This window comes from Entelurus aequoreus, linkage group LG13 (assembly GCF_033978785.1).
Source record: "Entelurus aequoreus isolate RoL-2023_Sb linkage group LG13, RoL_Eaeq_v1.1, whole genome shotgun sequence".
NCBI classification, from domain to species: domain Eukaryota; kingdom Metazoa; phylum Chordata; class Actinopteri; order Syngnathiformes; family Syngnathidae; genus Entelurus; species Entelurus aequoreus.
This window is the reverse complement of record NC_084743.1, coordinates 43122721-43140428: the sequence shown is the minus strand read 5'-3', so window position 1 is coordinate 43140428 and position 17708 is coordinate 43122721. Positions and strand designations below refer to the sequence as shown.

Here is a 17708-nt window from a genome sequence, read left to right as displayed (position 1 = left end):
CCATTAATGCTGAAAGGTACATACAGGTTTTGGAGCAACATATGTTGCCATCCACGCAACGTTACCATGGACGCCCCTGCTTATTTCAGCAAGACAATGCCAAGCCACGTGTTACATCAACATGGCTTCATAGTAAAAGAGTGCGGGTACTAGACTGGCCTGCCTGTAGTCCAGACCTGTCTCCCATTGAATAGGTGTGGCGCATTGTGAAGCCTAAAATACCACAACGGAGACCCCTGGACTGTTGAACAACTTAAGCTGTACATCAAGCAAGAATGGGAAAGAATTCCACCTGAGAAGCTTAAAAAATGTGTCTCCTCAGTTCCCAAGCGTTTACTCAGTGTTGTTAAAAGGAAAGGCCATGTAACACAGTGGTGAAAATGCCCTTTCCCAACTATTTTGGCACGTGTTGCAGCCATGAAATTCTAAGTTAATTATTATTTGCAAAAAAAAATTAAGTTTATGAGTATGAACATCAAATATCTTGTCTTTGTAGTGCATTCAATTGAATATGGGTTGAAAAGGATTTGCAAATCATTGTATTCCGTTTATATTCACATCTAACACAATTTCCCAACTCATATGGAAACAGGGTTTGTATTTCCTATTTAATCATCTTGACATTATTTGTATTTTATCTTGTTTTTGAGTTCTTAAAACGCATTTTTGCTACAAGTGTTTCGTAAACCACCAACTCGGCGAGTCAAAATAAAAGAGAGAAAATTTGAGCAAAATCTAAATAAGTTAAGCTTTTACCAAAAGCAGCAATCATAAATGAAGCTTTCAGAACATACACAATGTTGAGATCAATAGTTATATTTTGATAAAGATGGGAAAAATCTTGCATACTCATAACAGCACCTGCAACAACAACAAAGCAACAAACATGGCTTCGGACGCGAAGTTAAATTATGAAATTGATGCATGATTTATCTGAGAGAATCTTGATAACATTTTCCTTGACCCAGCCACTCCCAAATAAGTTGTAGGCCTCCATGCTTTTCCAAGTTTTCATCTGTTTTGTTGTGTCGAATGATGTCTAGAGCACCAGATAGTTCAACATGTCTGGGAACGCAAACGAAGAATAATCCTTGATATCACTCGACAAATGATGACAAAGAGGGATAGATTTTATTGCATAGTTTGATTATTTGGTCGTATCTGCTTTTAGTGGTAAGATCTAGGCCCCTTGCGTACTCAGATAGTTTGCACTCTGCTGCACAGTAGCCATTTTGGTTTGGTGGCCCAACACTTCGTTTACTTCCTTTCAAAAGTCACGTGGCAGAATACAACCTATAGAACCACTTTAAATGAGTTCCACTAGAGCAGTGGTTCTTAACCTTGTTGGAGGTACCGAACCCCACCAGTTTCATATGCGCATTCACCGAACCCTTCTTTAGTGAAAAATAAAAATAAAACAATTTTCAAATTCAAGACAAAGTTAGATGTTTTTGGTAACACTTTAGTATGGGGAACATATTCTAAATAACAAAGACTTAATTTACAGTTATTTGGTTAGGGTTTGGGTTAGGGTTAGAGGGTTAGGGTTATAATAAGGCCATGCCGAATAAGGCATTAATAAGTACTTAATAATGACTAGTTAAGAGCCAATATGTTACTAATTTGCATGTTAATAAGCAACTAATTAATGGTGAATAAGTTCCCCATACTAAAGTGTTACCATGTTTTTTTTACCGGTGCACAAAAACCGTGCATGAACATCACCTTGTTCAAACAACAAAACCAACACAGTGCATAAACTCACAACAAATTACACACCTGCAAATCAGTCAAATGTTGCCGTAACCGTAATACGCCGATAGGGAGAAGTTTGTATTTACACGATGAGTCGGGTGTGTTTTGACCTCCGCCGAACCCCTGAGGCCGACTCACCGAACCCCTAGGGTTCGATCGAACCCAGGTTAAGAACCACTGCACTAGAGTCATACTTTTATTCATAATTTATTTATACGTACAGAATACTTTTATGAAAATCTAAATGTACAAGAAGAAAGATCAGTTGCCAAGCAGGTGTATGGTTTTGCAAAACAATGGCTGATTTCAGCATTTACCTCAGGCTAACACTATGTCATCCCCTAGTTGTACTACATAAAGCTGGACTAGCGGGTGACTGACTGGATTTATCCTCTGCAATAAATGTTTTGCTTGGCAGTGTGTGTATATTGAAGCAGTACAAAGAGACTCACGGCACTGGTATTCATCAGAGCCATCCTGACAGTGGACCTGACCATCACAGCGCTGCCAAGAAGGGATACAGCGAGGCGGACGGCGACACAGAAACTGACCCAAAGTGCAACGACCAGAGGAGGAGGGGGCCTTGGTGAAAACTGGAGTCTGTGTCACAGAGCCATTGACTGCAAAAAAAGGGGATACAAGTATTGTAATTTGCAAACACTACAACGTCATGAACACTACTACCTAATAAATGTAATTAGTTACCGAGTAAAGTCAATTTTGTGTTACTTTTGGAGGGGAATCTTCAAATATCTGGCATGTGCCTCAGACAAGTTTTATAGAAGATTAGAGTGCATAATGTAATATATGTGACTGAGCGTGTGCCATTATAAGCTGGCGCCTGTTGAATGCCATGTGATGTCAACGAGTGACAGTGGAGTTAGGTTTGTGAGTTAGCACAGGGCTAGCTAAAGTGAAAGTGCATCAATGTCTCTCCTTGGCCACAAGCGGGGCGTTAAATAGTGTAGTGTCACTGAAGTGTTTTTAGTTGTAAATACTTGTTGATCACATGCACAGTAGTGCATATTATTGTTGATATAGATGTTGTTCATAGTTTCCGTAGAAGTAGTCCTTGTGTGTACCCGTGTTTCACTTCCCATGTTTTTTGTGTACTATAACTCTTACTATTTCTGTTGTACCGTGAGCAAAGACGGTCTTTTGTGGAGTAACACTCATGCCCGTTGTAGATTTGACATGCATTTAACCATGAACCATTGTTGAATTTTGCAGGCTCCAATCAAGAGCTGTTTGTTCCTGCAAAGCCAAGGTCCGTCTCTGACCACCTCAAATGGGCTCATGCTCACCACAATAGTTACGCCATGTTTCACTGAAAGTAACAGTGATAGTGTAGTAATATGGAAGTAGAATTGTCTCACATCAACTTATATATATCAATATGATATTAATACATATGCATATATTAATAAATATACAAATACAAATACAAATTAGATATACAAATAAATAAATAATTTGCCTGTATTTGTAAATATATTTTTGAGATTTGAAAATATATACAAATAAAATGTATAAATACAAAAATGTGACATACAAATAAATAAAGAATTTGTATAAATAAACGTGTATTTTTAAAATATTTTTGAGATTTTAATATAAATATGCTTGATTTTGTATTTGTATTTGTATTGTATTTGCATATGTGGATTGCTTTTTTGCTTTTGTGTTGATGAGACATTCCTCCCACAAACCGGATGCACAAATAAATGTGACCTACACACTCCCCTGAACAACCAGCAGAGGGCACTGCAGCCAGAGCGGTCTCGGTCATAGACATGGTCAGACACTGGCGAGCCAATCAGAAGCACAGTAGGGAGGGTAATATGATGATTGATATATGATGATGATTGAGATAGGCTCCAACACCCCCCGCGACCCCGAAAGGGACAAGTGGTAGGAAATGGATGCATTGATGGATTTGACACACATTGCACTGATAAGAGGATCAGTATCTACATCGGGACAAGGTCATTAAACGGCATTGATACAATAAAATAAATAAGCAGCTAGCACGGTCTTTCAGATTAACTGGATAAATTAGCATTAGGTAATACAACGCTAAAGTTAGCTAGCTCAGGCCCGTTGTGCGTTCTTTCTGTAAAGACATGGATTGTTTTTGTGCAGAGAAATCCGGGTACTTTGCATAAAATGCATATAATGCGCTGTGAACGAGACCGCTCTGGCTGCAGTGCCCTCTGCTGGTTGTTCAGGGGAGTGTGTAGGTCACATTTATTTGTTCATCTGGTTTGTGGTAGGAATGTCTCAACACAAAAGCAAAAAATCGATCCACATATGCAAATTCAATGCAAATACAAATACAAAATCAAGCATTTTTATATTCAAATCTCAAAAATATATTTACAAATACACATTTATTTATACATATTCTTGATTTATTTTGTATGTCACATTTTAATATTTATACATTTTATTTGTATATACTTTCAAATCTCTAAAATATATTTTAAAATCTCAAAAATATATTTACAAATACCGATTTGTACAAATTATTTATTTATTTGTATATCACATTTGTATTTGTATTTGTATATTCATTAATATATGCATATGTATTAATATCATATTGATAAATATATAAGTTGATGTGAGACAATTCTACTGCCATATAGTAATGTATAAAATAGATATTAACTAAAATATTTGATACCAGGAAAAAGTAACACAATGCCATAATAGCAAACACTGGTCGTGAACCACAGCTGTTTTTGCAAAAAGATGCCAGACAAGGTGGTTGTACCTGTCGGACATCCCAGCTCATCACTGCCATCGGGACAGTCCGCATAACCGTCACACACCCATGTGTTGATGATACAAGCTCCAGTGCCACAGTGGAAGCGGTTGGGGGCGCAGCTTGAAGGAGCAGGGGCCACTGTGTGAGGACTTTCTCCACCTGTAGGATAGAAGTGTGTGATACAGTGTGGGGGATACATCTCATGCTGATTCTGTAAAAATACAGAAACTCCAAGAAATAATGGTTATTCATTAAAAAAAAATTCCACCGGAATGCAGCTGCGATAGGCTCCAGCACCCCTGCGACCTCGAGAAGGACATTAATTTTAATTTGAAATAATTACATTGGGGGTAGTAAGTATTTGATCCCCTCCAGATTGTGTACATTTACCACCTCACTTTTAGAGATACAGAAAATAAATCCAGACAAAATAATACTAAATAAGGGTGATAAAAGGTTAAGTGTTCTGGAATAAGTTCAAAGGACCTATTATGATTTTAATCTACATTTAAAACACTTCCTTTTCAGCGGTTGCCATACTTTTTTCACCAAGTACCACCTCAGAAAACACTTGGTTCTCCAAGCACCACCATAATGACCAACATCGTACTAGACCTAAGTTTTAATTAAAAACAACAATTTGAGAACCACTGGTCCAGATAATATCTATTGGATACGCTTTGGTGCAAATTCTGCGTACATTTTGCCCCACCATCCCTTGTATAAAACGTGTTTTGAGTCTCTCTGCAAAATCTTCAATTGTGAGGGCGTTCAAGGATTGCAAATTAAACCACGTCCCACAAAAATATCTTAATTGTATATTTTAAAAACGTACACTGTTTTCTATATACAGTATATGGCTTAAAGCCTTCACCACTTTTCATTAGGTACACCTGCACACTATCCGATTGATTCAGAGTGTGCATTTTTGTTTTTAAAAAGGTGCTTTGTGCAGCATTAATGTCACCGCATTTCGCACGTGAATGTTAATTATGCACATGCAACAATTAGACTGAAATGATACTTCATTGTACTCTTTTTTTGTGTTTTCTCATAGCCTGAAACAGAGGAGGAGGAGCTCATCTTGTTCTGGCTGTGACCTAATGTCCAAACATGTACGTCCACCTCGCTGTGACATCACAACGTAGCCAGACTGCAAAACCCCGCGAACAGAGGAATCCAAAAATATGTGCAAGCCCACGCCAAAATGCATAACCCTTATGATTTGACGCTTTGGCATTGTTTAACACATGTATCCAACATTGTAGCAACATTTATAAGTCAGAAAAGACTAAATTCCTTATAGGTCTCCTTTAGTGTAAAAAATGTGCTTGAACCTGTACACTCGGACTCGTCAGACCAATCTCCACAGTCGTTCTCTCCGTCACACTTCCACCACGTCGGAATGCAGCGTTCATTTTTACACTCAAACTGGAAATACCTGGAACAGCCAGGGACCTCAGTAGGGGCAGCTGCAACACACAAAGGCAGAGAGAAAGTGTTTGAGGAGAAAAACTCAGCAAAACAGCAATCCTCATTTATTGAATTTGTTCTTTGTGTGTACTGCTTTCCAGTTAAATCTGAGGAGTACACCAGAAATATCTTCCTCACCGCAGTTGGCTTCATCAGAGTAGTCACCACAGTCGTCCATTCCATCACATTTCCACTCCAGGCTCACACAAACTCCATTGGCACACTGGAAGGTGTATGTGTCACACACATTGCCAAACTCTGTTGGAGTGGCTGGAAAAGGGAGTTTTAGAACTATTCACATTTTCTGCATATCATATATACTTACTTACATACTACTTAACATACTTAGTCAAATAAGTATCATAAGCACATCTCTACAGACAACTTGCCATGGCATCTACATTAGTAGTGTGTAGTTATTTCAGAATCTAAAGCAGAGGTGTCCAAACTTTTTTCACTGAGGGCTGCACACTAAAAAATTAAAGCATGCGCGGGAAATTTTAATATTTTTCATTTTCAAAACCATTAGGGCCCTTTTTGATTTTGGTGGATGTTAAAAGTCCCAGGGAACTCAAAAGGGTCTCAGTCATTAAAGTGTTAAGTAAGTGTGTTAAATATGTTATGTATTTTTTGTTTTTTACTTTTAACACTTAAATGTCTATAAATCAACTTCTGATCCATAAAGTTAATTTTTTTAATGTTTTATGTCCTATTGTTATAAAACAAAATACCTGTTTTTTTATGGCAAAAACACAAAATATGCAAATGTTTTCCAAAACATTTTTCAAAATTGAATATTTGTTGTGACATATGTGGAGCCTTACATAGGTAATTAAGTCATAACAGTATTTCTTCTGATTCATTTATATTTTTCGAACAATGAGAGTTAAAAACGTCATCAGACTAAAGGTCTTGGGGATCCAAAAAACCACACTCATAAACATGTTAAAAATAAGTCAATCAATGTATATTATTTTTACTATTAATGCTTGAATCTTTAGATCAACTTCCGATGTATCCGTCGATTATACGATTTTTATTATTTTTGAGCAACGCCAGTTTTAAAGTAAAAAAAAAAACTGCCTTCATATTAGCCTTGTGTTATTAGTGTCAATATTGCATAATTTTCCCTTTAGAATACACCTGTTTACTCTTTTATTCCAATGCAGAGAATAATTTCACCACACCTAGTGTGTGTGTGACAATCATTGGTACTTTAACTTAACTTAATTTGTATGTTGTTTTTGTTATACTTTTAAAATGGGCCGTAACCGCAAAAAAAAATAGCTGTTTGAGCACCACTGCTGTAGTTAATCTGAAAGGTGATTGAGGTCCAAGTCAAGGCTTCTTGTATGGGCCAGTCAAGTTCTTCCACGCTAAACTCTGTTACCACAAGTATCATCCAAAACAGCTTTTAAATGTTTATATGAAAATGTTTCCCTCAGGAATAAGACAGAGGTCAAGTTAAATGTTAGTTGATGTGCCCGATTTATATGAAAAATACAACAATGTATTAGTTGCGGAATCAGGGATGATAGAACGGCCAAAGAAAAAATTACTTTTGATCAATGGTGAAGCTTTGAAGTTAAGTATTGATTGATTTTGTCATAAACACAAACACACAACCAATGAAATGGGGTAATTCCTATTCAAAATCGGTAGCAATTTGGGGCTCAAATTTTATACTGACAAAAGCGGCCGATTGTGTAAGAAGGTTCCCAACTGTAATTATAGTGCTCTGTGTTTAATGCTGGGACACAAAAGCATTGTGGCTCTAGTCACATTCAGGTCTCTTAAAAATCTATACTCACCCCAACTTGATATCCCACCATACATATGATTGTTGCAAAACTAATTTGGAACTTTAAAGACATATTTGACCAAGTGTTGTTTTAACACTTCTTCTATTTCTTCTTATACGACAAAGATCATAGGTAAAATGTAGATGTTCCCTACCACATCTGGCATATTCCGCATCCTCATCAGACCCGTCTTCACAGTGTTTGACACCGTCACATACCAGGGACGGAAACAGACACTGGGCTCGGTTCTTGCATACAAACTCCATGTAGCGAGTACATAAGGGGTCTAGGAAGGTAAATCCCATGTGACACAATAGTTTATTAGCCTTTAGGATTTGTAAACAAATAAGACATTTAAGTTCGGCACAGTAATTCTGCTTACCACAATTTTCCTCGTCAGCGCCGTCTGAACAGTCCCGAATGCCGTTACAGTGTGCAGTGACAGGCAGGCATGTGTCATTGGAGCAGAGGAAGCCTTTGCATCGAGTTCCTTCTAAAAAATAGATATAAACACAAATATGTTATTAATGCTGAAAGACAAGTACTGTACATGTGTGACAGTTATACTTGGGCCTAAATACTGAAAGCTATTATTAACTAATGATGACCCGATACAACGTTTTCACTTCTGATACAATACCAGTATTGGAGCCTTCAGTGGTGGCTGATACCAATGCTGATCCGATAAGATATAAGCACAAGACATAAATACTTGTATTATTCTGTAGTGTGGAATGTTAGAAAAGGCTTGATCAAGTGAAATGACACAAACAGAGAACAATGGTAGGTATGAAAACAAACCTACTATTATTAAACTTCTCAACAAATTGACTTATGCTGTCTTTCAAGGGGCCCTTTTATGCAAACTTTTCTTACTTGTCGTTACCTGAGTTTTTGTATTTCGTATCCCAATTAGTCTTGAAAATCTGAATTCTCACCATGGACGCATGCCGGAGATATTTATAAAAAAGTGTTGTCTTCTTCCAAATAGCTCGTTTGGAGCATTTTTTATATAAATATGTGATTATTGTAGCATATTTACGTCAGTGCATATCTCCATATATGGTAGAGGTTGACCCGATGAACTTTGCGCCAGTCCCCCATTTTTATTTAGTTGTAGTTCATCCTCTGTCAGTAGACTTGATATGGAAATTCTAAAAACATGGCCGACAGGGAGAAGATGCTGGCGGAGACAGTCAAAAAGCATCTTGAAAACGGTCTGTAAAACTAAATCTATGCAAAATGTTGACCAAAACACCAACATTGCATCTTATGACGATCACAAGTAAATGTTTGAATGTAGAAAAAAAATTGCATGGACCCTTTAAGTTGAAGGTGAGTAGGAATTCATTAAATTTAGCTCATGATTAATGCAGACACGTTTGTTCCGGGATACTTTCTGATACAATTCTGCTTTGGAAACGTTGTATCTGGAAGTCATATGCTGCTATAATTATTTGATACTTGTTATTTGTTCATATTGACAGATGTTGTGCAAGACTGCTTGTATTGAGCTTTTATTAAAGATTTTAGGCGCCAGCCGAAATAATGAAAAACTTGTTTTTTTGTTGATATCAAAGCATCCATCCATCCATTTTCTACCGCTTGTCCCTTTTGAGGTCGCGGGGGGTGCTGGAGCCTATCTCAGCTGCATTCGGGTGGAAGGCGGGGTACACCCTGGACAAGTCGCCACCTCATCGCAGGGCCAACACAGATAGACAGACAACATTCACACTCACATTCACACAGTACGGCCAATTTAGTGTTGCCAATCAACCTATACCCAGGTGCATGTCTTTGGAAGTGGGAGGAAGCCGGAGTACCCGGAGGGAACCCACGCAGTCACGGGGAGAACATGCAAACTCCACACAGAAAGATCCCGAGCCCGGGATCCAACATCCAATATTAATATTGGACTGGGACACTCCTAATAGAGTGAAACCTTGATTTACGAACGCCTCTTTTTGCCACCATGTTCGGTTTACGAACCTTAAATCGCGCTAAATATGTCTCTGTGTGCAAACCATGTCTCGGAGTATGAACGCTTCATTCATTTTGCATTTGCCGCATGAAACCATCGGGGGCTGCCATTTTTATGGCATCACTTCCTATAAACACGGGCAAGGCCACTTTAAAGAGGCCCCTTCATCACATGCTGTTTACATCCTGTACATACCAGTGCCGCCATTTCCAAGAGCTTCCACGGCGACCGGCATTTCTGACGTGTTTATTTCCACAATCACCGTACCTTGTGCCGGTCAGAGCTGTGTCAGCCTGTCTTAGAAATCACTTTGTGTGATCGGAAACTCTTCAAAATGTCTCCAAACACTCACAGCGTCACTGTATCAGCTAGTTAGCCTGTGGCTTGCAACACTTTCAGTTTGAGGATTTTATCAGCAAAGGAGGCTTTGTTCAGTAGCAAGTCTTTAATTGTGATGAAACCAAAACAGACGCCACAGCGGACCTTTATTACAGCAAAGGAGACGGCACTACCGGGACAAAAGCCGATGAAGTATTGCCTCAAACTACCAGTTTGTGCTAATGCCAGAGTTTTTAATAACGGCACCGATATTCGCAGACACAAGGTAAAATAATTTTCCTTTTTGTAGCAACAAGGTAGTTAACGTATTGGAGTGCACCAATGATGCTTTATTGTGTGTGTGTTGACATTTAAGCTTAATGTAACGTTATGTTGTTTGGGTAAAAAATAGATTGTTGAGCCATTACACCTTTGTTATGTTGGTTTGAGATATATATATATATATATATATATATATATATATATATATATATATATATATATATATATATATATATATATATATATATATGTATGTATGTATGTATGTGTATATATATATATATATATATATATATATATATATATATATATATATATATATATATACACATACATACATATATATATATATATATATATATATATATATATATATATATATATATATATACATATACACACACATTTACATACATTATAGTGTCTTCAAAGTGTGCCGTTTTTTTACTAAATATGGACTTTTGTAGCGGCTACAACCATTTATGTATGTTTACATTGATTCTTATGGCGGGCAGCACGGTAATACAGGGGTTAGTGCATGTGCCTCACAATACAAAAGTCTGAGTAGTCCTGAGTTCAATCCCGGGCTTGGGATCTTTCTGTGTGGAGTTTGCATGTTCTCCCCGTGACTGTGTGGGTTCCGGTTCTCCGGCTTCCTCCCACCTCCAAAGACATGCACCTGGGGATAGGTTGATTGGCAACACTAAATTGGCCCTAGTGTGTGAATGTGAGTGTGAATGTTGTTTGTCTATCTGTGTTGGCCCTGTGATGAGGTGGCGACTTGTCTAGGGTGTACCCAGCCTTCCGCCCATGTGCAGCTGAGATAGGCTCCAGAACCCCCCGTTACCCCGAAAGGGATAGGTGGTAGAAATGGATGGATGGATGATTCTTATGGCGAACTCTGCTCCACTGAACTTTTCAGTTTACGAACCATGTTCACGAACCAATTAAGTTCGTAAATTGAGGTTCCGCTGTAAGCTACTGTAGTGCATTCTAGCTACAAATGTTGGCTCATCTGTGACTCACATAGCATCTCACTATGTATCTCATTAATTTGAAAACACCAGCATAAGCGTAACTTTACCAAGTGAGGAAATTACTTTAATAGTTTTTAAAACTAACATTACGACATAATATGCACAAGGTGTGTTCAAGTGATTCCAGTAGTTACCACAGTAATGAGGGTCTTCATCTGAGTTGTCCTGGCAGTCATTGTCACCGTCACACGTCCAGCGCTGTGGTATGCAATGCCCTGTGTGGCACTGGAAACTACTGGATTCACATGTATGGTGGCCGACTAGAAAGAAACACAAGTGGGAAATTAATAAAAGTAGCAAGAGATTTTTCAAACATACAATATTATACAGAAAGGCATGATATTAACAGTGTGACACATTATTTACTTGAAAAACATTTACCTGTGCAGTTAGTCTCGTCTGACCAGTCTCTACAGTCATTGTCTCCATCACAGCGCCAGGCCTCACGGATGCAAACACCCCGTGCACATGTAAACTCCCCATCACCGCACTTGTGAGACTCTTGAGACATGCAACAACAGCATTGTTAGTGCACTAAGGCCGCGGCTACAGATGCAACACAAACACAGGTATTTTCACAAACATCTCACTATGGTGTAAAAAAAACAAAAAAACTCAGTCCTCACACCAGTGATGGAAAAAAAATTCTATCTGCACTTTGTCAGGTCAAAAGCCCGAAAAAGCAACCACAACTGACTTAATTGCACATTATTACACCTCTGTTCTATATTAGGTAAGTGCAAACTTTTTCGCCTTAAAGCTACGTACAGAAAGGATGCTGGAGCCACTTGGATTTTATTTACTTATCCTTAGTGAGGGGAGAACAAGGAACACAACAAATAAGCAATGTTTGGTAATTTCAACGTGAAATAAATTACATCGATATTACGGTATTTTCTTAATTCATATCTTGTTTAAAAATATATCGATACATCTCACAAACTCGATATATCGCCCAACCCTACTACTATGTATTTCAAGATATGCTAAGCTTTTAAATAAAGTAAAAAAATTATTGTTGTTACTATGATATCTTGTTCAAGCGACCAATACTTCAATGTTAATCTTCTCAGTGTGCACTTGTTTAGTTGTACTGTATGTATAAAATATAATTATATATATAGGGAGAAATACAAATTAAGACCTAAGCTGCAAATGGCCACAGGGTCTTATTTTGGACACATACTTACTTGTGGTCTGTTAAAGGGGTCTTATCCTGCTCATTTCCGTTTTTTTAATGACCCTGACCACACCTACTACAATAAGTCAGGTACTTGCTCCAAGTCCTATCCCCTCTCATGGTACACTAATGTGCTGTAATACAGTGGTTGGGCTCAGTGGCCTGAACATACGCTGCTACTTATATGGGTTAGGTAACAGCATTCATTTTGAGAATAAAGAGTTCAGATTGTATAAGTAAGTCTCTTTAAACATTTTAGGGTGTAGCACAGTGATTTTCAAACTGTTTGGCATACCACTAGATGGAGCAGTACGCGGGCAGAGGCTTGCAACCGGCAGAGTCCCCACATGCGGATTTTTCATGCCTGTGCCCTGGCTCCCTTTAGCTTACCTTTGAAACAAATTGTAAATAAATAATGGCTATTCAATTTGTATTTATTTTATTTAGTTACTTTATTTTAACTTAGTAGTTGTTATTTTGGGGAGTTCAGTGAGCTTCTAATGTAAAAATACAACGTATTTTACTATTTTGTTGATCAGAAAGTACGTCACACCCTCTATGTGTCATCTTGTGCTGCCAAGCAATTGTATTGTTTTTAGCGGTCAACCCATGGTAAGCTAGCAATGGGCAGATGAAAAAAAGATAAACATTTCTGATGAAAATAGTAAAGGTAATGCTTCATGGACAGATTCATTTGTTTTCACTGTTGACGAGGCTGGTTCACCTGTTTGTTTAATATGTGGGGAGATAATAGCAAACAACATAAAATCAAATGTTGAAAGACATTTCCAGAACAAACACACAGCATTCGCGGAAAAATACCCAGCTGGAGATGACCGAAAAAGATCAGTTTCGGAACTGCGGAAAGCTGATCAGAGAAAAACTACTTGGAAAGTCGTTTTCTGTCTAGTGTTTGACTTTATAAATGCTACAGCATAAGTGTAATAAAACTATAAGTGGTGTTGTCGTCATTTTAGGGATCAAACAGAGTTTGTAGCACTAAGTGGGTTTCATTTGGTAGGAAATGGGCTCAAATGGCTCCTTGTACATTGCCAACCCCTGATCTAGTGGTACGCCAAAGAATCACTTGTTTAAAGTACCGTACTGTTTTATTTTTCTATATTCAAACACAGTGTTACTGTTCAAACTGTGTGAAATGTTACAGTGGCTAAAAATATCAAATATACTTGTTAAATAAAAACTCTGTTTTCTTTTTATTGAATACTTAGGCCTACTACGCTACTATATTTTAACGTTAGTCATCTTGGTAGTACTTGGAGAGCCAAGAGTTCTCTGAGGTGGTACTTGGTGAAAAAAGTTTGAGAACCACTGGTCTAGCATACATACACTGTAAGTACTTAACCAATATTTTGTGACAGATGCATTTGTTTGCTAAGTTTTCTTCAGTGTTCTACATGGATTGAAAGACATAGACAACACCTTTTTACTTTGGAATTAAATCTTTCTCCATAAATATCTCCAAAAGGGCATAAATACATACCACAGTGTTTTTCATCACTGTTGTCTCCACAGTCGTCTTCGTGGTCACAGTAGAAGGCCAAGGGAATACAGGAACCAGACGATATGCAGCGAAACTGGTTGGACGGGTCACAAGTTGTTGTCGCTGATAACACCCAAAAGCAGAAACAATAGATTACAAATAGCAACTAAAAACAACTATGTTCCATGTTTATTTAATGGTAAACATTATTTGATAGATATACAGTTCTAATTAGTAGTCATTGCAGCAGGTCCTCAGTCTACAATACAAGTATCAGAATGTATACCTAAATTAACACATTAGTCACTCTCACTGTACACAGAACACAAAAAGGACATTTAAAATAAAGATTGAATACAAGAATTAAGTTAAACAAAAATAAAGAAGATAACTCCTTCATTTTGTCCCTGTAATTGTATTGCACACTGGAAGGCGTGTTACAAGGCAAGGAGATATTGGGGAGGAGGAAGCCTCAATAATGAGACCACTACACAGCTTACTTATCACTGTCCATTTAAAGGCCTACTGAAACCCACTATTACCGACCACGCAGTCTGATAGTTTATATATCAATGATGAAATCTTAACATTGCAACACATGCCAATACGGCCGGGTTAACTTATAAAGTGCAATTTTAAATTTCCCTGGGAACTTCCAGTTGAAAACGTCTATGTATGATGACGTTTGCGCGTGATGTCAATGGTTGAAACGGAAGTATTCAGACACATTGTATCACAATACAAACAGCTCTGTTTTCATCGCAAAATTCCACAGTATTCTGGACATCTGTGTTGGTGAATCTTTTGCAATTTGTTTAATGAACAATGGAGACTGCAAAGAAGAAAGCTGTAGGTGGGATCAGTGTATTAGCGGCTGGCTGCAGCAACACAACCAGGAGGACTTTGAGGATAGCAGACGCGCTATCCGACGCTAGCCGCCGACCGCATCGATGATCGGGTGAAGTCCTTAGTCGCGCCGTCGATCGCTGGAACGCAGGTGAGCACGGGTGTTGATGAGCAGATGAGGGCTGGCGTAGGCGGAGCGCTAATGTTTTTATCATAGCTCTGACGAGGTCCCGTAGCTAAGTTAGCTTCAATGGCGTCGTTAGCAACAGCATTGCTAGGCTTCGACAGGCGGCACAGCATTAACCGTGTGGTTAAAGGTCCAGTATTTGGTTCGGTGTCTCCTGATAGTAGTATTGTTGATCTGCTGTCTGTCCTTCCAGTCAGGGGCTTATTTCTTTTGTTTCTATCTGCATTTAAGCACGATGCTATCACGTTAGCGCCGTAGCTAAAGTGCTTCACCGATGTATTGTCGTGGAGATAAAAGTCACTGTGAATGTCCATTTCGCGTTCTCGACTCTCATTTTCAAGAGGATATAGTATCCGAGGTGGTTTAAATTACAAATCCGTGATCCACAATAGAAAAAGGAGAAAGTGTGGAATCCAATGAGCCCTTTTACCTAAGTTACGGTCAGAGCGAAAAAAGATATACATCCTGCACTGCACTCTAGTCCTTCACTCTCACGTTCCTCATCCACGAATCTTTCATCCTCGCTCAAATTAATGGGGTAATCGTCGCTTTCTCGGTCCGAATCGCTCTCGCTGCTGGTGTAAACAATGGGGAAATGTGAGGAGCCCTTCAACCTGCGACGTCACGCTACTTCCGGTACAGGCAAGGCTTTTTTTATCAGCGACCCAAAAGTTGCGAACTTTATCGTCGATGTTCTCTACTAAATCCTTTCAGCAAAAATATGGCAATATCGCGAAATGATCAAGTATGACACATAGAATGGATCTGCTATCCCTGTTTAAATAAAAAAATTCATTTCAGTAGGCCTTTAATAGGAGCAGATCTTTTCACATGTTCAAAAATACCAGCTTCATCATTATGGTTGTGAAGTTTTAACGGCTTGCAGCCAATGTCTGCATTTCTCAGTTTTATGAGCTTTTTACGTCTATTTTTACTTCACTTCCTCTTATTTGAGGCACAGCCATCAGAACAGTCTGCCTTACATTTAGAAGACAAAATCAAGGGAAAGAAGTTAACCAAAATGAACAAAAGTGACATTCATTCTTTCTCTGTGTAGCGATGCGTGACTTAATATTCTTCCATCACAACAGACTAGTTGTGTTTTAATTTTTTTTTGTACAGTATTAAAAATGTATAGGAGTGCAACATAAAGCAAAACGCTGTACACGACGACTGCCTGTAATGTGTTTTTTTGCAATTAAGAAGTAGTATAAAATATTTGAAGGTTGGAATTTAGGAAAGCCAAAGCTAATGCTAAAGCTAGCATACTTCATCATTCTAATAAAATCTCTGATGAATGTGTAGAACACAAATTGTAATAAAATTTACTTACGACACTCCTGTTCATCACTCATATCTCCGCAATCGTTGTCGCTGTCACATTTCCAGATATTGCTGATGCAACGGCCATTTGTGCAGCGGTACTGGTTTGCAGAACAGCTGAGTTCTGATAAGAGCGATAACCATAAGCCACCAATAATTAACAAAGTAGAGTAAGAGTTTCAAATGCAGACTTTGCAGCACAGGATGATCATTATGCATTGTGTACTTCAGTCTCACCAGTCTTAACACATGTGGTGTTTTGGAGCTGGTATCGAGTGGGACATTGGCATTGCAGCTGTCCGTCGGATGTGGTTGTAGTTGGGGAACCTTCTGGGCAAATGCAGGTGTGCCTATGGCCAGGCTGAGGCAGGCACAGCAGGCTGCATGGCTGGTCAGCACAGGCATTATGACCTGGTTCAAGAGACATAGTGTACAGTGGTACCTCAACTTAAGAGTGCTCCAACTTAAGAAGAGTGTTTTGAAGTAAGAGCTGTCTCTAGGCTAATTGTGCTGACAAGAAGTAGATGGTATTCAGTATTTAAAAAAAAGAAATAATCAAAAATATGGCCAAACGTGTCGCTAACTTGGCAGAGCAATTTGAGCATATCACTGCTCGTCTGCACCATACTGAACAACAAGTATAACCCATTTTTACCATTTTTTAACCCATTTCAATGAATTTCAATGCGAGACGTTGATTTTGAGTTACAAGTATGTTGAGTTAAGACCTCTGTCACAGAACTAATTAAGCTCTCAAGATGATGTAGTACTATAATTGGGATTTGTAAATACAACTAGTATTTTTTACAGCGAGGGGTCAGAACGCATTAATTTTGCAAATTTGCTAAAACAAATCATATGTAGTTCAATAAATGCTAAGCTATCTGAACAAAATATTTTAGCTTCATACTCAAGTCGACAAAAACTAATAAAAAATGTTTGCGCCGAAGGTAAAAGCCACAAAGGCAGACTTTGGACACCCCTGCTTAATGTGTCTAATACTAAACTGAATTGAATTACTGTACATAAATATTACTGCTAACATTTGTAATCAGCTGTGTTTCCTACCTTTGTTCTTGCCATTATAAAAAATCTTAAGGTCCATAACACCGGTCAGTCTGCCAATAATTAGCTCATTACTCGTAGAACCAGTTTTAGGAGCTTTGAAAATTCCCATTCTGGACCAGTCATCCCAATACAAGTCATTCTGCAAACAAATGTAAACATAATAAAAAACAGTCAAATATTTATTA

The 17708-nt window shown here is 38.2% G+C and overlaps 1 protein-coding gene across 1 annotated transcript in view; it reads right to left on the bottom strand.

Annotated features, from left to right (window-relative positions):
• LOC133663425 (sortilin-related receptor-like) overlaps positions 1 to 17708 on the bottom strand; it is a 169956-nt gene that overhangs the window by 34700 nt on the left and 117548 nt on the right. The window contains exons 21-32 of the mRNA XM_062067886.1: positions 17524 to 17662; positions 16693 to 16866; positions 16466 to 16579; positions 14100 to 14222; positions 11800 to 11919; positions 11553 to 11678; positions 8183 to 8293; positions 7955 to 8086; positions 6137 to 6268; positions 5863 to 5997; positions 4532 to 4684; positions 2208 to 2375 (exon numbers count right to left, since the gene is read on the bottom strand). Coding sequence (XP_061923870.1) covers positions 2208 to 2375; positions 4532 to 4684; positions 5863 to 5997; positions 6137 to 6268; positions 7955 to 8086; positions 8183 to 8293; positions 11553 to 11678; positions 11800 to 11919; positions 14100 to 14222; positions 16466 to 16579; positions 16693 to 16866; positions 17524 to 17662 — 1627 coding nt within the window. The remainder of the gene's footprint in view (positions 1 to 2207; positions 2376 to 4531; positions 4685 to 5862; positions 5998 to 6136; positions 6269 to 7954; positions 8087 to 8182; positions 8294 to 11552; positions 11679 to 11799; positions 11920 to 14099; positions 14223 to 16465; positions 16580 to 16692; positions 16867 to 17523; positions 17663 to 17708) is intronic.